General features: G+C 27.5%; 1 protein-coding gene across 6 annotated transcripts; it reads right to left on the bottom strand.

Annotated features, from left to right (window-relative positions):
* Positions 1 to 4173: 4173 nt before the first annotated feature.
* LOC114190787 (MADS-box protein AGL42-like) lies at positions 4174 to 14053 on the bottom strand. 6 transcript variants are annotated; one of them, XM_028079822.1, is made up of 9 exons: positions 13794 to 14053; positions 13408 to 13469; positions 13063 to 13247; positions 11177 to 11255; positions 6538 to 6599; positions 6234 to 6275; positions 6088 to 6129; positions 4627 to 4781; positions 4174 to 4502 (listed from the first exon to the last, which is right to left on the bottom strand). In XM_028079822.1, exons 3-7 carry the CDS (start codon positions 13242 to 13244, stop codon positions 6096 to 6098), a joined length of 399 nt encoding a protein of 132 aa, XP_027935623.1. In that variant the 5' UTR covers positions 13245 to 13247; positions 13408 to 13469; positions 13794 to 14053; the 3' UTR covers positions 4174 to 4502; positions 4627 to 4781; positions 6088 to 6095. The 6 variants fall into 6 exon arrangements, with proteins under 6 accessions (XP_027935623.1, XP_027935621.1, XP_027935624.1 ...); XM_028079820.1 differs by having other exon boundaries at positions 4442 to 4502; positions 4623 to 4781; XM_028079823.1 differs by having other exon boundaries at positions 4442 to 4502; positions 4623 to 4781; positions 13063 to 13244.
* Positions 14054 to 26124: the final 12071 nt, after the last annotated feature.

The following is a 26124-nucleotide window of genomic DNA, read 5'->3' as shown; positions in this document are numbered from 1 at the left end:
CCAATTCGGTTCCAAACACGATTGATATATCAACTCGTGTGTTCAACTTAAAATGAGTTATCAATAGCTCAGACACAGAAACGAAGACGGGGCCCCCTCAGTTCCTTAACTTTCGTACACCATGCGCCCCACAATGTGTACGCAGCTTTGCAGACAGTTTTTTTGTTTGTTTTTAATGTCAACCAAACATACCTTTCTCACGGACTAATCCTTTGTGAAAGTTATCAAAGTGATTTCTGTTATATTCCATAAATGTTTTTCCTATACACATGTCTATTTATATAATAACATTGATTATATTTACTGTCTCTAAAGTTCCAAGGTTTCTGAAAATTAACATTGTATTTAACTTTCACAAAGCAATCAGATTCTGATTATCACTCAGTTATTGCTGCTGAGAAATTTACCCACTCATTGTCAGGTCGTTGAAAAGGTTTTTGTAAAATCTTACATCACTTGGATTTTGGATGACCTTACTACTTGTAATGATGATGATGAAAGGGACCACCAGTTCTTGCTCTCAAATGCTTCTGTCACCTATTCAGATTCGAAATCCGTTTCTTATAATTCTCTCATAGCTGCCAACTTCAAATTGGCGTCTTCTTCGAACGTGGCTACTTCTAGAGTGGTCCCGGTGCCTGTCTTCAAAACTTGATTACATCAAAATTAAACAACAAGCTCGGTGCTCAATCTTCTCAATCTCTTACCTCAGAATTAAATTACATGAATAACTCAACGTACTAATTTTCGCAAATCAAATGGTTGGATATGGCATGATGACTGACATGATAACATGATTCATGCATTAAAAAAACTATTGGTGTCAATAAATAAACAATGATGTAGGTATTTTGAAAAGGAACATGGTAATATATCCGTTATATAGATTTGCATCATTGAAATGAGACAACATTTAATAGATTTTTTAATTGAGCACATGATGTCATCATCAGAAATAGATTCAGTTTCACATGATACATTTTTGACTCTTACATCATTCCTGAGCCTTCTTCAAAATTTGAAGTGGTCCTGTTTCGCGGGGGATTTGAAAACTCCCAAAAAACTAATATACTGTGTTGGAATCAATAGTCTGCAGTGTCTGCCATATAATTTCATATTATCATTTACATCTTTTCATCGCCTTATATTTTTCTTTTCTCGCGTTTCTCAGTTCTTTATATTATCATTCTTTGTCTCAAGGCTTTGAGATTTGCGTTTTGAAAGGATGAAAAACGTACACGAATAAGGCCAGAACAGGAGGGTACCTAGGTGTACGATGACAACAAAAATTGACACCTCTGTTATGGCTAAAACACTTAAATTAAAGGGTCCTAATGGAGCAAACACATTCATGCATCACATTTACATAGCACAAATAAATAAATAAATATATATAAATATATATGTGTGAGTATGTGTATGAGAGTGTGATAGTACTGTCGGGATATATATATGAAAGGTTTACCCTTTGGATTTTTCATCTTTCAAAACAAACATTGTTGAGCAATGGAAATAAAATGAAATTATGGATGAGGCCCCATTTCTTTTTCATGCAAATTATCCAAAAAAAATATGAGACAGAGGTGTGGGGGCATGCACTCACATACATATATAGACTCACTAATTGATTTTGTACGATGTGGGCCTCTTACATGTCGGCCTTGTACCCTTGAGATGAAAACTAAAGCCCAATTTCAGAATTAGTGTGTAGGCAGGTTAAACTTCTATATCTAAAAATGGACCAAATAAAACTATTTATATAAACCCCTTGCCATATGAACCAATTTTACTCATAGCGCTAGGGATTTGATGAAGCTTCAAAACTGAGATTTATGTTACAGTTGGATCGTAAATGAAATAGAGAAAGAAAATTAGGGAAAATAGAAAACAAATATCTATTTTCTTTTCTATCACTACTGTGTATATATTTGTTATTGCAAAGACAGCCCTTTGAAAATATTAATATATTATATGAGAAATGTTTTATACTAAATGCTCTTTAATTATATTTAAAATTAAATTTATTCTAAAAAATAATATTTTATTGTAATATTCTTTTGGTTTTTCTTGTTATATATTTTTTTATTAAATTTTGAAGAACCAAAAGAAGAAAAAAAAACAGAGATTTTCTCTGCTCCCCTTTTCATGGTAATTTGTTTAAAGGGTTCTATTGTACATTTCCTAGACAAACTCTTCACTTTTCAATTCTCCTCTTAGACAAGTAGTTGAAATTCTTTATATTTTTTTTTCCCCTTGTTTCTCTTAAAAACAAATAAGGCCAATGGAAACAGACATGCACTGATCCTGGGATCCGTAGGCTGAATTCCTCCCCTTCAATTACAATTATTAAAATATTTAACTTGTAATAAATAACTGTTTAACAAACATGTTTTTCCACAAAAAATATTTATTTGAAAAGATAAAATTAATTAAAACGTGTGATATTATATTTACTTGTTAGTTTTCTTCATTACATTTCAATTCATTGAGATGGTAAATGAAACGAAAGAGGTGACAACCTTTGTAAAACTTCACAGAAGAAAAATATAGGAAGCATTATCACGATTTCTATCTTATCCGTCCCTCAGTAACATGAAAACAAATATACTTCATATTATAATTCATACTTTTCTTTTGTTGTAAGCTTTGGAAAACTCTCCTATATCTAAAGCAAAATAATAATTGAACATAACTCAGAAATAGTCTCTCAATATTTAAAATAAAATGAACGCAATGTTTGTTACATGCTATGCTATATTCTCCAAAACTTTCCCCCAATTCATTCCCTCTTGATAGATCTATTTAGGCCCAATTGCAAACCTTAGCTAATTTAATTTTACTTTCTTTTTGTCTGGTTTATTCTGCATTTCATCAAATTTCTTTCTGCACCCCATCACAGAATTATAGGCTTTGGAAAATTGTGATCTGGAATAGAGGTGGAATTGTATTTCCAAAATTAGTCTAATGTGCATGAAGAATTTTGATGGATTGCAGGAGAAAGAAACAGCTTTACTTAAAAGGCTATAACTTCTATTGCCTATATTTTTCGTTTGTATGGACTTATATTACTTGAGTTTCAAAGGTTTTAGGGGGAATGCAGACAAAAAAAAAATGAAGTGAATGAGCTAGTTATTATTTTAGTTTAAAAAATAGAATATTTCTAAAAATACCTCAATTAATTATTAGACTCAAACCACTACTAACATATTGTTCAGAATACCTACACACTTCATTTTTTTTATTTCTCAAATGTAAAGTTTGCATATTCTGTTGGTGTATGTTGAACACATATTTATGTTATAATTTAACTTTATATTATAATATAAAATCTCCATTATCTATTCAAATATTAAAAATAATTGATTTATCAACTACTTTATTGTTAGTATAATTTTTGAATTTTTAATTTGTTTTGACTTATATATTTTTTAAGTCTAACAAAGTTGATATATTCAATAATTGCATGTAATTAATTATGATTATTTTAATGGTTATAATTTGTGTTGCAGTGGAATACCACATTTATGGGAGTAACATATACTAGAAGTGTAAAAATAGAAATGAATCAAATTGAAAATAAATATATTAATTTTTAAATATAGATTTAACTGAACTTAATATTATTAATTATTTATTACTTTTTATAATAATTATTTATTACTTTTAGTAATGTATATGTTTAATTTATTTTGTTTATTTAAATTGAGACTTTGATTTCAACTTACTATTTTTACAATATTTACTTGATAAAATAAGTTAATATTTTAATTATATTTTTTTAAATAATTAACTGACACTGTCAAATCATAACATTTCTGACTACAAAAATTAACCAAGTTAAAATAAACATCTATTCATGTTTATAACCAATTTCTCTATAAGTGAACCTTTTGTTCACTTTAATACTCCTATATACCATAAAACTAACATGATGCACATCAACATTCTCAAATAAATACTATAGAATTCTGAAATAGGTATAGCTTGGCTTTCTATCTTAGCCAAGGAATGGATAACTTTTCAGAGGCAAACACAAGTGCCATTTTCTCTACCAAAGTTTAGACCATAACCTAAAATCATATGGTTCAGAGCTAATATAATCGTTAAAGTTATACACTGATACAGCACAATAACAAGGTAAAATTAAGATGAAAAGAAAATAAAATAAAAAGACAAAATAGCCTTCTCTGATGCCATTTTATTATAAAAGCTGATCTTATAAAAATCACGTTTACATTGATTGAGTGATTAACTCTGAAACGTGATATGTAACTCTTATTCTAACAGAAATACTCCTAATATATATGGTAGCAGAACAACTTAATCTAGGTTAGATACTCCATGAACTGTATCGTACACTATGCATTCCCGAAAGATCGAGGGAAAGAGAATAAACATGACTATGGTTTGTACAAACTCGGAATCAAAAGACTCCATTTCCTGTGTCTTCTTAATTCATACGTGTATACATCTTCTCTTCTGCATGCAATGACCTTATTTATCTAGAATTCAAATGAATAAGATTTGTCATGAATATTATATATATATATATGATCATTTATTATCACTGTGATTTGTCATGAATCTTGAAAAGTGATTAGTGGAGTAATATATATAAGTACCTACAATGAGAAACCCTGCTTTGGCAATCCAATAAATAATTCTGTATCCACTTCTAAACTCTGGCTACTCGAACAGTAAGGTGCTGCTTCTTCTTCTGCTTCAACTTCTGTGTAGTGCCTAGGCCATTGCTTCTGAGCTGTCTTTTCTGTACTCTTCCACTGCCATTAATCACAAAAATACCTTAGAAAAGGGTGGTCACCCTTTCCTACACTAAACATTTCATCATGCTATTATATCCAACTATATGCTTTCATTTCACTGCTGTCTCTCTAAATTGTTTGAGGTAAAATTTCAAATCTAAACGTTGGCCTTAACAAATGGTTTTTTATAGTTGATTCACTTTACTTATGATTTATACGTATGTATGGTTTTTAGTTTAGATTACTGGAACATAGGAAAGGAATCTATTTGAGTATAGAAGATTCACGATACATATAATAGGAATAATTCTCTCAACAAGGATTTTCTGTGCTAAGAAGTCAACTTTGATACTTTTCTCACCAGATATATGAAGCATTTAGTTATATGGTGTTTCATTTTGTTTAGATCGAGTATTTTTTTTTTCTCTGAGAAATCAGTCTAAGAAAATTATTAAAGTTTCTAAAAATAATTTAAATAAAACATCAAGAGTGTTGAATTGTCTATCCTCATTATATTTCTAACAATAGAGATAACTCTTTCTCCAGGGTATACTACTATACACAAGTATGATATCAAAGATACATTAAAAGTATAAAAAATTAATTTTGATTTGCCTATGTAAAAGAGAAAAATAATTATAATTAAGTACAAATGAAATCACCTATATCCCTTACTTGTGTCTCCCAATTATAAAAATGTTACTTAAAAGATAGAAATGAATATTATTTGTTCATATACAGTGTATCACTTTTAATAATGGAAGGGAAGAAATTAATCATGCGATCACAATCCTAATTTAATAGTGCATGACACACTATTTATTACGTTTGTTGTACTGATTAACATAATAAAACTCATTGAATTAATTTCTAACACAGGATTAGTAGGATGATAGTCCAAGTAAGTTGAGTGACATCAATAAAACTCAAGATGATTGCTATCATGAAAAGAATAAAAAGAAAATTGTTTCAAACAGAAGGGAAGGGGGAAAACTCCATTCACATGAATTTATCTCCAAATTAAATATACAACTAAAAAAAATGTAGAATCAGTAAATTAAGATCATGAGAAATGTTTAAGATCATTTATTTATATTATTAAATTGGGTTGTAAAGTAAATATATTTCTGAAAGTGATACAAAAATAAAATATAAAAATTCTATGATCAACCATAAGTCAAATATCAAGGAATTAACAAAACGTTTTAATTAAGCAGTTACCAAAACTAAAATGTATATCAAGTGTTTCATTTTGTTTTGGACATATAGAAGATGAGGGATAATGAATAACATGGATGAAAAGCAGGATAGATAAGAATCTCACCGTTTCAGTTAATTTGGCATTCTCTTGGAGCAAGTTAGTCTCCTGAATTCAGTGGGAAAATGTGTCAGGTCTAAAGGTAAAGGATTCATGTAACAGTGTTAAACCTTTCAATGTAATTAGCAGGTGAATGAATGAAGCAGGGTTACCTGGGATCGTAGTTGATCGATCTGTTCCATGTATAGTTGAGCCTGAATGAGCCAGATCAAAATCTCTCAATTGTGTCCTTTGAATTTATTCATTAATTTAATCATAGAAAGCAACTAGAGCGCTTCATTTTTTTATGATTATCTCAAATAACTAATCAAAAACTGTAGACCCTAGTGCAGCACATTTCAGGCAAGAACTCCAATAGAATCATTCCCAAAAGTTGAGTAATTAATGTGGCAGCAGCACTAAAACCTCTTACAAGAGGTAGTAGGATAATTAAGAAAGCATTAAATAAGGAGTGACCTTTTAGATATTTCAAGAAGCCGAATCTTCTCTGCCATGTTTGCGGATTCTAACTTCAGTTGCTGCATGAAAAAGATGAAAAAGTTATAGCAATATATTTCTCTCACTATTATGAAATTATGAAAGTAATAAAAATAACATTTTTCTAGTATTAAACTATATACTATAACCTAATTATCAACGTAATACTAACCATATATATAGTATCTCTTACAATCAAAATTATCAAGATTACTTCTCCTACAGTCAAGAAAAGAAATCAAGAAGGGCGATGATTCATCAATAAACTTTAGTTATGGAGGAATTTTAACCACTATGTCTTAGAAAAGTTAACATTTGTAACTACAACCAAATCAATATTAAGGATTCTTGGAAATAAGAAAGACAAGCGATTTTAAATGTTCTAATTCAAGAGTCTTGTAATATAAAGAAGTAGTCCTCGAGATAAATAAATTTATAATATATAATTAAGTACAGATTTGATCGTACAATTTGATTTTATAAAATTAAATTTAAAATTTGTTTTTACACACAATTTTATAACACCGGTTATCTTCAACTTTTGAAACAACACTTATCCATTACTATTTATGTTTTTTCTCTTCACTTGATCTATTTTTAATTTGTTTAAATATATGCATTTGTTATAAAATAGAATTGAAAAATTATAAAATAATAGTATTTTAATTATTTTATCATAATTAAAAAATTATGGAATTTATTTATTTTTTTAAAAAAAATTGTACAAGTAAAATTAGAAATATATTTTGACTAATAGTATGCATTTATTGTGACTTCCTAGCTTTCATTTTGCAACAATATCTAATTGTCATTCTTAATCAATTTCAATAGTTAAAGTAACTCGATTAATAACATGTGACTTATTCCTCCACCTTTCACACTAATGGATTGTATCCATTTTAATGAAACCTATTGAATAATGAAGTTTTTACAAAACCCTACCCTTTATATATATTGGTCGAAAACTCCTTTTGCATTTCATTTCTACTTAGATCTAATGGCATGTGATTTATACATCCACCTATTTAGTTAGCTATAGTGTGATGATTTATATGTTCCTATTCAATTGGTTACTCGGCCAACAGGGCAACAAGACTTTTATGTTCCTTATTAAGTGATTGAGGTAAGGACTTTTGCATCTCCTATTTCAATCAGCAACTCATCTATTAATGTGAGGACTTTTACTCCTTTGTCTAGTTGGTTACTTGACTAATAGTGTGTGACTCTTACCCACATATCTTGTTGGTAACTCAACACAAATAAATAAAAATTAAAGCAAAACAAGAAAATAAAGTAATTTGTGAAACGTCCCAAAAAATCATACAAAGTCTTAGTTTTGGTAAATCTTATTTTTATTGAATTTGGTACTCAAAAGAATACAAAAAGTATAAAACTACGCGAAAACAGAAAACTAAAAAAGATAACAAAATTTGTTTCTAACTTATTCAAGTATAGAAAAACTAATATGTGGGTAAATCTACTAGTACAAAGCATAAATATCATGAAAGATGGAACAAGTGAGTGACTAAGTCATCCCACTTATCTTGGCGACTTGACTAATAGTGCAAGGACTTATACATCCCTATCAAGTTGGCTACTCAGCTAATATAATGTGTGTTCCTTCACTTATCTAGTTCTTGAGTTGAGTGATAGCGTTAGGACTTATATAACCATTCTACTAATATTGCGAGTCATTCATATTCATTTATCTAGTTGGCTACTCAATTAGTAACATGCAAGTAGTCACAAATCCTAACTCTGAAAATAAAATGAGATTTAATGTTGGAATAAACCGCTAATTAGAATGATAAACTACACAATTTGCTAATTAGAATGATAAACTGATAAACTACACAATGTATACAATACAAATAATGTGATACCAAGTGTATTGTTAGGTTATTTAATGATTTATATGATAGTTTCTTTATTTTTACTCGAGATTAAGAGATTTTGTACGGATAGGTTATTACTTATTATTTTTTTCACTAGTGCTCGAGGTTGAGGGACTACATTTTAAAACTTTTGGGTCACGTATATATTATTTAAATATGTATAGGATCAATATATGATAAGTTAAAATTATAAAGTGATATGTTAATATTAGATTTATGACTAAGGATATAAGTAGGGTTGAGAATAGGTCAGATCATCAGGCATGGATAGTGTTTATCCCTATCTGACCTGCAACAAAAAAATTCAATCCGTCGGATACCCGTTAAAAAATACTCACGAGTGTTCATAGATAACTACAGGTGTCCATTGATACTCGTGGATATTTAAAAAAATATATATTTTATAATTTAAAAAAAAATCTAAAAAAATTACAAAAATATAAATAAAATTAAATACAAATTAAATTTAACTTAATAAAATATAAATTAAATTTTAATTTTAAATTTTTGTAGTTAAATTATATCTGTGGGTATTCATAACATGATATCCGCATTCGACCCATTTATAAGCGAGTATTAAAATACCCACTAACTACCTACGAGTACTAACTATCTGTCGCGAATACCCGCAGACACAAATATTTTTGTCATCTCTTGATATAATTGTTATGAAAGTTTATTGTGTAAATATCTAAAATAATATTTTGATTTGATGAAGGGTCGCATTGAAATTATTAAAATCTAGACGAAAGATACAAGAATGAGTTATGGTCCCATTTGTAAAGAACGTAAACATTATGTAGTGTATTAGAATTTATTTTCTTTTGATCCCATAAAAAAAGAAAAACAAAAACGGTATCTAAAGTTCTCTATATTTGATAGATCACATACATATATATCGTTGTTGATATCATTATCCACATTACTCTCACCGACAAATTCAATTAGGTTTCTACATTATATTTTTATCATGAATTAGGTATGGATTCATTAAAATTAAATATGATTGTATGTATTTTAAATCTATACATATAAAAGCATGATATTAGGCACAATTTTTATTTATTACTAGAAAACTTTTTCATTTCATAATGTTTTAGATTATTTGTTGACTTATATAATAGCATTAATATTGAAATAATGGTAGTCACGTGGTTTCTAGACCCTATAGGCAACTAGCCGGGAGATATGAGAAATTTTCTTTTTATCAACAAAAAATATTAATATATATATATATATATATATATATATATATATATATATATATATATATATATATATATATATATATACTTTAAAGATGTCTCAATTTTTATACATATCCTGATTTTACATTGAGATTCTTAAATAAACTAAAACATTCTAATAAAACATTCTAATAGACACAATCTCATATTTCTAGACTAAACAAAGAAAAATAACTAATTTGAATGTATTACTTACAGGATCAGATTATTCTTCTCTCTTTTATTTGAAATATACACTATCAACCAATAGTCTATCAACTGATGGCTATCTGATATGTCACACTATATGTGAACCATAAACCATGCACGGTAGTGTTACAAAAGCACAATAGTTTAACCAGAATCTTCAGTATTGCTTCATCCCAAGAAATTCTTTAGAATGTTTCTTGCTTCATTTAATATTTTAAGAAATAATCAATTGTTTGAAAATTATAAAAAGTGGTTATTTGCTTAAAAATAAATAAATCGAAATACATAATTTTCTTTACAGGTACATACATACCTTTTGCAATATACAGGTCATGTCTATTATAGTTTTCTCATAAATTTGGATTATAAATGGTTTAAAACCTGAGTAAGGTTGCTGTTGTTAGGCCCCTGTATAATATAAGCAATGAAGGATTGGTTGATGGTATTACAGAAAAGGAAAGAATGTTTTGTAGGTAATCAAATTATATATAGGATCAACAAGTATTAGTTTACCTTAATATTATTTGCTTTCTTTCCAAAATGTCAAAGAAGATTTGGAATATTTTGCAAATAAGAGACAATTATCTTTTAAAATTGTTAGTATTTTTATTAATATTATTATTTTAATGACTTTGGAGAGGTTAAAGAAATGGTTACATCTCATAAAAATAAGCTCACGAACAAATTTCACGTTGATAGGGAAAGACTTTAGCCTTCAAGTTGAAATTGTTGTTTTGTGCTGACAACTTAACATAGTTACATTGTTTTGAGCACATATTAAACCTCAAACAATGTTCTCTAATTTTTGTTTTAAGTTTTCTTTAGATATCTACAAATGCATATGAATTAGAGCACTTCAAATACTATATATATATATATATATATATATATATATATATATATATATATATATAATTTTTGTTGATAAAAAAAAAGTCAAATCAACGTCTAAAGTAAATATTTTGTTGACAATAGGATACATATTCTACTTTTATAATTCAACTAGTTTTTGGGGGAATCCAGTGCCAATCAAGTGGCGTTGCTTTTATTTAAGTCACTAAATGTGTTTTTAAAAAGGTCATAAATGGAAATAAAAGTTTACGTGAAGTTTGGATTGACAATTTAAACATTCAAGCCTCTCTTAATAACTATATTAATTAAGTTTGATAATAAATTGTGATTAGTACAAACATCACACTAGAGTAATATAAATATTACTCAACAATTTACTCATAATTATGACCCTATATTATGATGTGTTCTAAATTTGTAAGATGAGAGTAAAACCTGGATATAATCATCTCCAAACTTATTGGCAGGAACATCCTTGGTATATTCACGGTATCGTTCCAAAATCTTTGACATGCTGAAATTTTCAAAATAAATCTTGTTAAAATTAAGAATTTAATTAAAAATTAATGATAGAATAAATTTACATTATCATTTGATTATAATTTTTTTAATTATTATCACTTGATTATATATTATTGTGTATTGTTAACGTTTATAATAATTTATTTCTAAGTTATATTAATAATGATTTAGTTGATACTGTTTAATCAAAGTAGTATAACCAAATTCGAACATCAATATAGAGCTATGTAGATCAGTTAATTAACCTGTTAATTAACTAAGAGTGCTTATTTATAGTCATCTTGCACAAGATTGACCCATTCATTTATTGATCTTGAATAGAAAAATGAGATGCAGTCCAGATTCAAGATCTCAGATGAAAATGTTGGTGAAATTGTACATATAAATTTGTTAACCCTAGGATTGGAAATTTTATGTTGCCAGGAAAAAATATCTATATAGAGGTTCTCCTCACCTTCTCACATAGGGCTACATTCCACCATGTTTCAATAAACAAAATTTACTCATGGCATCTTCCTCCCAAATTATCTATATTTAGCTTTTCCAATCTATCTCTCAAAACAAGTAACATTCTTATTTTTCTAATATACTATTAACTTTTTTTCTAATAAATTTCAATTTTAACATTTTCACTTTATCCCCAAACTAACTGATATTTTCATTTTACAATATATTATTAATGTATTTTTTTTTTTAATTTTCCCTCATATTAATGATAACTATTCAACAACCACAATGAATTCATTCCTTATTTAATGTACTTATTAAAAGTAATGCAGCTATTTTCTAGAAATCTTAAACTTGGATAAAAAAAAAAAACAACAACAACAACTTGCATCATTGACATTTTCAAGAATTGGGGTAATTGAGAGGTGTGCGCAGAATTCTTATTAAAAATAAGAAATCAATGTGTACGGAATGCACCAAACAGCACTGTTCGTAAATACTAGGTAAAATCTCTCTTTCCAAGGTGGAAAATAAATAAAAATACTATGAATATATATTTTATGTTCTCAATACTGTTGGGAAACGGCATGCATAAACACATGCCTGCACTGGAAAATGTCCACAGTGTGTTCCACAAAAGCCAAAAACTTCCACGTCTCAAGGTTCCAAAAAAAAAAAGTAAAGAGTGAAGTTTATGTAATGATAGATCTGAATTTATGAAGTTGCTTTAACATCTACTCAAATTTAAGGTACGCAGTGATTTTAGTACAAGATATCGATCCCTGTCAAATAAATCGTCCTAGAAGATATTGCATATCAAATTCTACATAGGTTCTAGTGATCTTAACTAAACCTTGAGAAAATTGGACCTTGATAGATTGGCTTCATGTCTATAATTACACTAAACAACCACCTAAAAGCTGGGGAATATTGAAATGACCTAGATCATAATTCAAAGGGTACCATGACTTACTAATGGACTTCTATTTTACTCAACCAAGGGGTGCAGCTAGGCGCAAAAAAATTCATTGAATTGAGTACAAGGTACCAAACCCAGTACAATGAGTAGTTCTTACATAGCCAGAAATTTATTGGACCTTTTAGTGTAACCATCTCAGTAACAGTACAACTCGGTCACACACATACAGTAGAAGAAAACTTCACAATTAAAGCCACAACAACTCATTTGCTTTTTTTGTACAGATAGCACCAAATCTCAAAACACAAGTTAGTGAACAAAATTAACAAAGACTACTCACAGAACCAACAATTCAACCCATCTCCATTTCTTTTTCCACATTAGTATAACAGGTACATACATATCTTAAGCAGACTAGTGAAGGAAAACGTACTCGGAACTTGAGAACTCATAGAGCCTTCCATTCTGGGAGAAGACTATGACAGCTACTTGTGCATCACAAAGAACAGATAGCTCATAAGCTTTCTTTAGAAGACCATTTCGACGCTTTGAAAAGGTCACTTGACGGCTTGTTGCATCCTCTATTTTCTTCATTTGAACCTTTCCCCTCACCATCTCCTACACATAAAAACAAAAAGTTGCATATGCCCCGGAAAAACCAAAAAAGAGAAGGCAAAAATTCTCGTCAAGCCCTAGTCAGAAGAAACAAAATGAAGTAAAACATTTATAAGAAATCAGATAGTACAAAAAAATTGAAAATACAAGGACAAAGTATTACCAAAAATTCGCAAGAGGCTCTTCCAGAAAAGTTTAAGTTTGTGTTCTTTCCAAAGCTGGAAACTGTAAGATTTGGAAACAATCCATTAAAACCCACAATCCAGCCTGGACTGAGATGCAAATAGTCAATAGAAGAACATGGTTAAAAGGGGTATTTAGTTTTATCAGAAAAATAGCGCTATTGATCCTGGAACTCCAGAATGGATCTTACAGACAAATATTTCGTTTAGCTTATTTTAGACATGTACCAAATTAAATTAATGAGGTGGAAAATATTGACCTCCAAGAATGCTTGAAATTAAACCATTTCAATATGAGCAGAGAGAAAGATAAAAGAGGTCAAGGCTTCGTCGTAGGTCATGGAACACAGAGAAAGGCAAAACTCACCACTTTCTTTAGGTTAAAGTTAAAGAAGAGAACAGAAACTGTGGGTAGTGGAGAAAAGAAGTGGAAAATATTCCAGAAACCCTAGCCAGAAGGATCCCACTTCCAGCAAAGTGGCATTCATTGTAGCTGTTTCTCGGACCACAGAAATGGAGGGTGTTGCCTTATTCCATCCATTTTTGTCATCCTCCCAGAGGTTCGATACCCCAATAGTTGACTTGAAAACCGATCAGAAAAACAAATGGAAAACGAATTTTATGTTTTTCTTTTCTTATCACCTCATTGTCTGTCTTGTTTTAGCAAAATTACATTAACTATTTAAGGCAAAATATTCTTTTTTTTTAAAAAGGAAAAACTCCCCTTTGGTATTTGAATGAAAGATCTCAAGAATATTAATTTAAAGAATACACTATAAAACTCTGATGCTACATATTAAACATTAAAGCTACCTCAATGTTTTAGTTCTTTCTAGTCAAAATTTATTTGGTCAATAGTGTGAACTGTGACCGTGGAAGATTGCTAGTTTCCGTAACGTATAATTGGGATTTTTTACCACTCTGCATCGGTGTAATCTCATTGTTAAATTACAATAATGCTGCAAGTTTAAAAAAAAATTGAGTTTTGTTTCGAGTACAGAAACTGGCACCTATTTAAAACAACTCAATGTCTTTATATTCTCTTCATAGCAGAATTCAAGTCCGTTCCGATAAATCATGGTCCAATTGCTTTTTAAACTTGATTAGTGATTTGTATTACTTTAATTTACAGATTTAGTTTTGGTGACACCATAATTATGTTACGGCGACAAAGTTTCACTAGAATGAACGATGGTAGCCGTTCGGGTCGTGAGCTCCCTTAAATCATTCCGGAGAAAGTATCACATCAACAACCCACAGGATTGTCCGCCTGTAGCGGGCGGCCTTCGACCGTTTATCCTTGGACAGCCTGATCGAGGGTCTGGCTAAGGATGTTGATAGATCATACGGTACAAGTTTAGATCATGATAATTGATATTATTATATTTTGATGTTTTTTTTGTTGGTATTTTTATTATTATTTTTTAAAAATTGTTAAGAATTTATTTAATAATTTTTAAAAAGATAAGTATTTTAGTTTTTATTAGATAATTAGAGTTTTACTTAAAAAATTGAAAAATATAAGTATTTTGTTTATATTTTGCAGATAATTGAAAATCTTATAGATCTAAGTTATCAACATAATCAATTGTGAATAGAATTGGTTACTTCAATTACAAATTTCAAGGTCACTTCACTTCTAAAACTAGTTAAATAGAAGGCTCTACAAAATTAAAAATTAACTCCCTTTTGGAGGAGAGATGGAACTTAATTTTTTGGTGGAGACTTATTCTGGAGGCTATATCATTATTCTTTTTTCTAGTGTTCAGAATGTATAAATAATTAATTTCTATATTCACGAGGTTGGACGTAATGTATTTCAACTCTTTGTATTTCTGCTATTCAATATATTTCTTTTCCATACTATTTTCAACCTTAACTACATCATAATTATTGATTCCATATTTGTGACTATCTAATTATTGGACATGATATTAGATCTAGATTATAATAAAACAACTATAGTAGAACTAGATTAGAATAAAACAACTATATTAGAATTAGATTAGAATAAAACAACTAATTGATTGGACATTTAGACATAGAGTTAACCATTGGTCATTCTTAACATTTGAACTTAAGGCTTAATGCGAACTTTTAATAAAGAAATATCTGAGACATATTAGGGTTCTTATTAATAAGTTTAGACTTGTCTCTAAGATATTAAAACTTGTTACATAGTGGTGTGAATGCTAGAGTCAGGAGTTAGAAGAAATATATTATGTACAATATTTATTTTATCATTTTAAAATTCTTAGCCTTAATTAGTAAATAAACATATTTTGAAACAACGTAAATCTATGTAAGAAACGATATTTGAACTTATCAACTTTATTACTTGTATGATTTGGTACTCTAGTCAATTTTGTAACATGTTTTTTATGCCTTTACCAAGACTTGCGTTTTGTTTAATCAATTATGTTTTATTTACCAATTTTTGTTTAAATAGTTTATATATTTTTCTTCCTATTTTTATGTATATTTCAATTTTTATACATAAATTAAATATCACTATTAACATGTTGCTTTTAGTGTTTCTCTGTTTTGTATAAATGTGAGGTAAGGGAAATGTGAGGTAAGGGAAGAACACACCAAAAGCACTAACCAAGCCTAATAATAACATGCATCAAGATAAAAAACGTTAAACAAGTGTTTATCGGGAGACAATCCAATATTTCTAAGTTTTTTTTCCTATTTTTCTAAGTTGTTTTATTTAAATTTTATTTTTTAGCATCACTTGCTCATGCCACCCTAGTCGCCAGCAAGTGGTCATGATTTATTTTCTATCAAGAAAATTAAAATTATGCTCTTACTTTTATTTTTATTTTTTTATATGTGGTTTACTTTTTATTTCTTTATTATTTTTTGTGTTTGGTAGTATTTTAATTTGTGTCTGAACATGTTTAATTATTAAATTATTTTTAAAATTGTTCTAATCATGTCTTAAAATTTAATGAATTATGTTTGGATGGATAGTTGAGTTAGAATATGTTTCATAAATTATTTTCTTGTCTCATAATTGTGCATATAGTTGAGTAGAGAGGTTGGACACGAATATAGTGCCTACCCGACCCGCAAAAGGAGTCCAAATTACCCGTCCGATACCCACTTAAAAAATACCTGCAGACTTTAATTTTAACATATATATATATATATATATATATATATCAATGTGAAAATCTTAGTGATCTTATTGAAGCATTTTAATTTTAACCTAAAGTATAACCATTTAATTGGTACTTTTCTTATAAATTTGTGCTTTTGGTAATGAGAATATTGTAAAAATATTCAGGAAAATAAGAAGGATGAGATGAAATTCCAATATGGTAAAAACACTTTTTTTGTTTTTTTTTTTATAAATTTGCCTAAAGACAAAATGTTGGGAATTTGAGTATGAGGTTAAGTCTTGTGAGAAAGTTGAGCATCTTATAAAATAAAAGATGGATAAAGTTGTCGTTTTAAAGTTTTGAGTGATGTCAATCTCTTGTGTGAATTAAGTTCAATTTTCATTAGTCTTGTGTATCTTAATTCTTTCTCAAAAAATCCATCACAAAATGATATTACTCACTAGTTACATTTAAAAGGTGAAACATGAGGTGTTGATTGCAATAAAATTTTCTCACATGTATTGTAAAGATATTTTTATTGATGTTGTGTTAAGTTTATTTGTTATTCTTGATGTGACGATAGAGTAAACAAATATGATTGTTTTTCCATGGTAGTTGTTGGAAATATTTTATTATAATTTAAAAAATAAATAATTAAAATAAAAAAACTTACTCTTACTCATGTTTTTATAGACCTTTAATTTATGGGTTAATGGTTTTTATGGCTAACAGTTATATTCTTATTACTATTTACTCTTTTGTCTCCTTTTGCTACCTATAAATACTACCTAGATGCATGGGGAAGAACACAACAACAACAACAACAAAATACAACAAATATTAGAGTTCTCTCAAAAGTTTTCTTCTTTCCTATATTATCTTTAAGACAGTGGTGTTCATAAGGTTCGGAGATCCTTCGCTGTACTCGATCGATCTGACGAGTTGTTGTATCTTGGGAGAGAAACGCATTTGATAAGAAACACATATGATTGTGTATTTGTTTAACCCTATGCAGTAGGGACGTTTTCTCTCTAAGGACAGCGCTATGCGTGTCTCAACCCAGTATATTTCTACTCCTTACCTCATTTACCTTTTATCTTTTATTTATTATTGTTATTATAATTGTTGATCTCTGATTAATATTCATTGTTTTATATATTGTCTTAGTATTATTATTGATTTAATAATTATTATTATATTATTTCATATTTTTATTATTATTAGTATTATTTGAGTAATCATTTTCTAACATTCTTAGAGAGAAAATTATTATCTTGCTATTTCTACTTTTGATTACTCATCTGTATTCATTTCTAAAATTAAAAATAATATAGAGCTGAAGACTGAAAACACATTTTATGAACTAATGTGTTTGTTATGGCTATAATCAAATGAGTTTCAACTAAGCCTAAAAATTGATGTGTATAATTGTTTCTATTTTTATTGGTAACAATAAATGAAATTATGGATAAATAAAATTCATGCTCATTGAATAATTTGTTGTGAATTGTGATGTCTATAGCTCATGCTTATGTTGTTATATTAATTTATGCTTTAATATTGTCTATTCTTACCATTGATAAAGATGTTCTATACATATATATATATATATATATATATATATATATATATATATATATATATATATATATATATATATGTATGTATGTATATATATATATATATATATATATATATATGTATGTATGTATGTATGTATATATATATATATATATATATATATATATATATATATATATATATATATATATACATACATATATATATATACATACATACATACATATATATATATATATATATATATATATATAAATGAGTGTTTTGTGTGAAACTCATGGTATTATTCATTATGTAACATCTTCATATAGTGTATATGGTTTTAATATAATGGTGCAGTGAAAAAAAAAATGTTTTTGTTTGATATGGTAAATGTTATGCTTCAAGTTCTAGCTTGCCTAATATTATATTATTCCTGCTTACCATGTATTGAACACAAAAGATTACGATAAAACTTGTTATGAGTTATGAAAGAAAAAAGAACCACATTTAAAATATTTCAAAGTGTGGGGGTGTCTTGTAAAGGTTAATATACCTTTTAATAAAAAAAAAATCTTTGGTTATTTATATTTATAAATGTCTAGAGCTGTTTCCTTCAAATAATAAATTGACTAAATTTGTTTATGATACCTCGAGAACTATTTTGCCATCTAGTGTAATATTATTTGTGTTTCTTATATTATGACAATATGTCCAATTTCTTGAGATTATTGAAGGATATATTTTTAATGTAAATTGGATATTGATTTTGGTGACACAAAATCACCTATTGGTTATGGTTATGTTTTAACCTTGGATGGAGGTGAACTATCATGGAAATATATTAAAAAATTGTTGTCATGATTTACCATGCAAGCATAAGTTATTCCTTTTTCTAATGCATCGTGACAATTAAATTGTTATATTTAAAGTTTTCACTACAAATGTCAATGAAATTGACATATGAGAATGAGAGACAAATATATTAGAAACTAAACTACTCATGGTACTGTCTCTCTTGACTTTGTCAGGTCGGAAAGAAATATTGCAGATCTGTTTATCAAAGGGTTGATGCATCAACAAGTATTTGAGTCGTCGAGGGGAATGAGACTATAGCCCATAAATTAGTTGCAACAATGGATACCCATCTCCACATGAATGGCGATCCCATGGAATGAAGCTCAATAGGTAACAACGAAGTTGTTGTTGACTAAAGTACACAAAATAATTTGATTAAATTTTGTGTCTCATTCCTATGACGAGGTGTACTATAAATTGTGACAATAATAAGGTTGAAGTATGTGCATTATTATGCTTATTTTATAAAATACCTCTTAATAAACCTAATGGTTGAGGTATGTGAATTATTTTATAAAATACCTCTTAATAAACTCAATGACAATTATTGTAGGGATGTGAGTAACAAACAACCTTTTGAGAGTTTACCTAGTGAGTGTGATGGTGGGGCCGCCATTGTGAGACATGGGCAAGTCTGTAAGTGACACTCATGAAACAAGATACATGCACAAGGTCGTAACGTGCACCCACCGATTAGAACCTATAATGAACACCGATATTGTATGTGTTATTTACTAAAACCCGGCCACAGGGAGATGTCTGCATTTTCTCGGGTGGAAGTTTATAAGCACTAGGTGTAAGGGTCAGACCCGGAAGGTTCCTTACACTGAACTACAATATTTTGTTTAAAAAGATAATATATTTTTTTGTTTTATTTTATTTTTTAAATTATGTGGGGGATTGTTGGAAATATTTTATTATAATTTAAAAAATAAATAATTAAAATAAAAAAAACTTACTGTACTCATGTTTTTATAGACCTTTAATTTATGAGTTAATGGTTTTTATGGCTAACGGCTATATTCTTATTACTATTTACTCTTTTGTCTCCTTTTGCTACCTATAAATACCACCTAGATGCATGGGGAAGAACACAACAACAACAACAAAAGACAATAAATACTAGAGTTCTCTCAAAAGTTTTCTTCTTTCCTATATTATCTTTAAGATAGTGGTGTTCATAAGGTTCGGAGATCCTTCTCTGCACTCGATTGATCTGACGGGTTGTTGTATCTTAGGAGAGAAACGCATTTGATAAGAAACACATATGATTGTGTATTTGTTTAGTCCTGTGCAGTAGGGGCGTTTTCTCTCTAAAGATAGCGCTATGCGTGCCTCAACCCAGGATATTTCTACTCCTTACCTCATTTACCTTTTATCTTTTATTTATTATTGTTATTATAATTGTTGATCTCTGATTAATATTCATTATTTTATATATTGTCTTAGTATTATTATTGATTTAATAATTATTATTATATTATTTCATATTTTTATTATTATTAGTATTATTTGAGTAATTATTTTCTAACAGTAGTAACTAATATATAATTAAAATAACAAGACATCATGTATCAACTCATGCACAAAAAATATCAATGGACAGTTTTTTTTTTCATTAGTAATAACTAATATACAATTAAAAGAATAAGGCATGAGGATGCATCAACTCATGTAAAAAAAATATAAACGTATAGATATTGATTTGGAAAGAGAGAAAATAAAGATGCAACCAAATAGTTTTCATGTTTAAGGCAAGAAAAACTATGTTTGTAGGTAAAAAATGTATATGATCTGAAACAAGTTATAAGAAAAAAGTACAAGAAGTTGGAGTTTATTATATGCGAACAATATTGTAAGAAACTACTTTTGATCGAATTATCTTAATTACTTGCAATAAAAAAAGAAGAAGAAAAAGTTACACACATTTGCATATATTCTTACTAGTATTATTATTCGTGGATGAAATTCGCATTATTGAAAAAGAATATTTCTAAAATTGAATTGGACAATTAGATAAGACATCTTGAGGAACATAGGAGCCACTATATAAATTATTGGTGTAATAATCATAAGGAAAAGAGTGTTGTAAAATAGAAAAGGTCAAGGTGATGGAAACTTCCTTGCTATTCATTTTAATTAGTTCTAAACAAAATCCACAAAATGAAACACAAAATAAATCAAAGTTTTTAGAATTTATTTAAGTGAAAAGTGGCCAAACTAAAAATTTTATATAGAAGACTTGATATTGAAAATACAAGAATAAATAATAAGAAAAAAAAAAGAGAGAAAAAGTTGTGATTTTCACATATTCACAAAAATGTAAGTTAGTGCTATTCTGAGTTATTTTATCTTATTTCTTATTTGTTAATATTCTTGTTTGGCTTGTTGATTATATACCTTAGTTATATATTTGTTAGGAAGTGTCATATAATTTTTATTTATCTAAATATCTTTGTTCACCCGTACATTAATGGATTTTTATCTAAAGGTGTGGTGATTGATGTACTTTTGTCGTGTTCTACTTTTATATTTAATCATCACATAGTCTTACAAGGTCGTCGAATTTTTGTTTTACTACTTAATATTCCTGTTTCTATGACATACATCTTTTACCTACCTTAAAATTAACTAGATAGGTTTAAGAAAATTATATAGACATTTGGCGTTTGAAATATCTTAAAATTAGTGTTGGACAGCATTTGAAAATGTTAGATCATAATCTGAGTTGATCTTGGTTTGACGTAAACCCCATTTTGGATTCTTTTGATTTGTTTGGGAATAAAACAATGACTGGTAGGAGGAGATGATGCTGTTTATGACTGCCACTGAGCTTAAAGGAGTGAAAAGAAATGAACATGGCTTCCGTGTTCTTTTTGGTTGTCCTTTCGTGGAATAGACCGTTTGTCTGCTCTTCCATTGTCGGTGTTGTGCCATTCTTATCAACTCTTCATCTTCTGCATTTTCACGCTTTACTTTACTCTTTACTGTACTGCGTACTATTGTTACCTTTTCCCCACTTCTCTTACTTTTGATAGCAGAGCACTTTTAGAGCATGTTTAATCAGATTTTTTTTCATCAATTTCGTATCAACACAAGTATTATTTTATTGGAAATATTGTAAATGTGAACGGTTATATAAAAGCAACTCCAGTACATGATAGATAGAAACTGCTGAAAAAATAAAGATTGCTATTGGAGAAAGACTTGGTGAGACCCAATTTGAATTAGTTGTCTCAGGTAGCAAGTGCTTCTCTTCACAGAAAAGTAGCCTAGTGTTATCGAAATACCGGATACATTCAGTAGTAGTATATTGGTATTTTAACCCATTTTTTTTATTCGTTTGTAATCTATCATTCCAATCATCCTTTAATTATTTATTTTTATTTTTTTAATAGTATGATATGATGATTTAGAGGTGATTGAAATAGTAAATTGAAAATGATAAAAAAGTATATCAAAATATTATTATTATAAAGCGTATGAATGTAGGTGACTTTTCAAGTTTGTTGCCAAATCTCAGGACTCAAACTTAGATAGGTGGTGGAAATTACCAAACTTTGAGTATGGTAAGGGTAGAGGGAACTTTCAGGTGAAGTGGTGAAATGCGTAGAGATCGAAAAGAACACCAACCTCGAAAGTACTCTGTTAGGCCAACGTTCAATGGCGGATTTTGACTAAAATTATTAGGGGAGCCAAAATAATATACTTAAAATTTATATATATTTAATATTAATTCAATAAAAATGAATATATAATTTAGTATAGCTATAACTATAAAAGAAATTGCACATATCTAAATATTATCTATCATTTTTTCATATTCTAGAACTTATCAAATAATTCAATCATAACTACATTTTTCAGCTATTTTTTTTCAATATAAATAACCATATTATCTACAAAATATTCATTTTGCCTTTTACTAATGTGCACGTATCGATTCAAAAATTATCACAAGCATTTCATTTCATTGTTATGCGATGAGTAACGATATTGTCATGTTTTGATTTTCACTTTCTTTTTATCAATTTTAAAAAATGAATTTATTCTTTTGTTTTTCATCAATATACCTATTTAAAAAATAAATTTAATACTAACAATAGTTTATCATAAACTAATCAAACATTAAGAGGCATAAATACTATAAAAAATTATGATAATCGAGTCCACTTATAAATTGTCTATAAAAAATCACATAATAGATTACTTACTCTTCTATATTCATAAAAAATAAATAATATACAAAATGTCATAAGATAAAAAAATAGTGCTAAATATTAAACATGTATTTTACTACAAGTGAGACAATAGAAAGTTACTTTTTTTTTTAATTTAAAAATGGAAGAAAATATTAAAAAATGAGGATAAAAATAATGAGTTTCTTTTTAACTTTTTTTTTTCTTCGATGACAAAAGAAATAAGGTAAAAATAAGATATGAGTACAATATATGAAAAACTCAAAAGACAATGGTAAGAGAAAATGAAAATTATCTTAACAATTTTTTTCTTTATTATATTTGATTGTATATTTTTACTATTGACATTAAATATTATACTTAAAAAATAAAAAAAATACCTAACTTAATTTTTATTACTTTTTTAATATATTATTACTTAATTTACAAAAATAGACATAATTTAACAAAAAATTTAATAACATAATTTAAAATTAAATATATAATTTTAAAAAATGGAGGGGGGGGGGGGGGGGGGGGGGGGCGTGGCCCTGCCAGCTCCTAAAGAGCTTCGTCACTAAAAATGGAAAAAATTAGGGGGGGGGGACGTGGCCCCGCCAGCTCCTAAAGAGCTTCGTCACTACCAACGCTAATACTGAGAGACGAAAGCTAGGGGAATGAATGAGTTAGATATCCTAATAGTCCAGTCCTAACCGTAAACGATAGATAATATATATATATATATATATATATATATATATATATATATATATATATATATATATATATATATATATATATATATATATATATATATATATATATATATCAATCCATGCAATATTATAACTAACGCGTTAAGTATCACATCCTTATTCCATCATTACTCCACGCCAAATTATGCGAAACAAGCTTAAACGAGCCAATAAACCAAAATACTTGGTCTATTCCTCTATTTCTTCTTCCATCTTTTTATTTTCTTCTTTCATCACTCATAATATAAAACACAATAAATATATTTTTGTTATAATACAATTAAAATGTATGTTAAATTACATTATCTAAAATATTTAAATTATATATTAAATGATTAAATATGGTTTCAAATTACCCAATCTAAAATAAAATATACAATCTAAAATATAATTCCAAATTAAATAATTCAAAACAAAACTACATAATCTACTGTGTAATTCAAAATGTATTCATCTAAAATTATGAAATTCAGTGTGATGACGCGTAGAGATGGCAAATAAACCTGTCTCCGTGGGTATTGTCCGAATCCGTCCCTATTTTGACGGAGAATCCCCGCATTGACTGGGTAAGAGTATGGGTATGGGAAATCCCCGACTTTTTCAATTGGGTATGGGGATATACATATCCCCGCCATAATACCCGTCCCTGTTTAAATTATTAAAATATTCTCAATTAATTAAGTAACCATATATATATATATATATTATTTTTTATTTATTCTAATTATTTGGTTTGTCATGAAACTCATTTGCATCTCAATTATATTTTTCATCTTATCATAACATTTATGTAATTAAAAAATATGTATGTCAATTAAAATATTTTATGTCTCACATTTAAATATTTCTATTATTTTTTAATAATTTTATTTATTGTATATTTTTCATTCACATAAAAATGTTTAATACTTTCAATTTAAGTATTTAATAGCACAAACCTTTCGTTTACTAGGTAATATAAAAGAAAAACTCCTTTACTTATTATTATTATTATTATTATTATTATTATTATTATTATTATTAGTTTTTGTTTCATTTGAAGAACTCTTTTGTTTCACTAAAATCATTTTTGTCATTTCTCAACCATTGAGTAAATATGTTGATATTTGAAAAGTTTTCTTAGATCTCTAAGATATTTTTCAACTTGTCATACCCTTAATTATACATTATACATTTATTTTCCTTTCCTTTGTGCAATTTCTTTCAATAGTCTCTCAAATTTTCAGTACACATTTGTTAATTTTTTTAATATTATTATTTCTTGTTTATTTTCATTATGTAGAATATTATTTCGATATATTTTATATAATTATTTTTTATTTTTTAACTTATTATCAATCATAGTGTAATTTTTTCAGTATAATTGTATAAATAACTTTTATTTACTACAATATAAAAATTTAATATAATTGTCATAAATACTTTTTTATCACCATCCAACATAATTGAAGTTCAAAAGATACAAGATCTATGTTAAAATTTTATTATTATGATTATTATTTGTTATTTGTATCATTTTGATCAAGTAATGTATTATAACTTTTATTAGTGTATAAAAAAAGAGATTCATTAGAATTTAAAAGATTGAAGTAAAAAAAATTAAAATATATTTTAATTTGAATATTTGTTTTCCTTTTATTTTTTTAAAAAAATATTTTTAAATTTTATCAACTAGGTTTCATTAATGTTTGCAAATTTAATAAATGTGTTGGTTCTCATGAAAATTTATTTGGTATTATAATTTTAAATGTAAACAATTATAATTTATTTTAAACTTTTATTATGATTATTATTTGTTCTTTGTATCATTTTGATCAAATGATGTATTATAACTTTTATTAATGTATAAAAAAAATATTCATTAGAATTTAAAAGATTGAAGTAAACAAACATTTAAAATATATTTTAATTAATTTTTTTTCTTTTATATTTTTAAAAAAATATTTTTAAATTTTATCAACTAGGTTTCATTAATGTTTGTAAATTTAATAAATGTGTTGGTTCTCATAAAATTTTATTTGGTATTATAATCTAAAATGTAAACAATTATAATTTATTTTAAACTTTTATTATGATTATTATTTGTTCTTTGTATCATGTTGATCAAATGTTGTATTATAACTTTTATTAGTGTATAAAAAATAGATCTATTAGAATTTAAAAGATTGAAGTAAACAAACATTTAAAATATATTTTAATTTGAATATTTGTTTTTCTTTTATATTTTTTAAAAAATATTT

This window comes from Vigna unguiculata, chromosome 7, assembly GCF_004118075.2.
Source record: "Vigna unguiculata cultivar IT97K-499-35 chromosome 7, ASM411807v1, whole genome shotgun sequence".
Lineage (NCBI taxonomy): Eukaryota > Viridiplantae > Streptophyta > Magnoliopsida > Fabales > Fabaceae > Vigna > Vigna unguiculata.
Note: the sequence above shows the minus strand (reverse complement) of the source record. Positions and strands in the feature narration are given on the sequence as shown.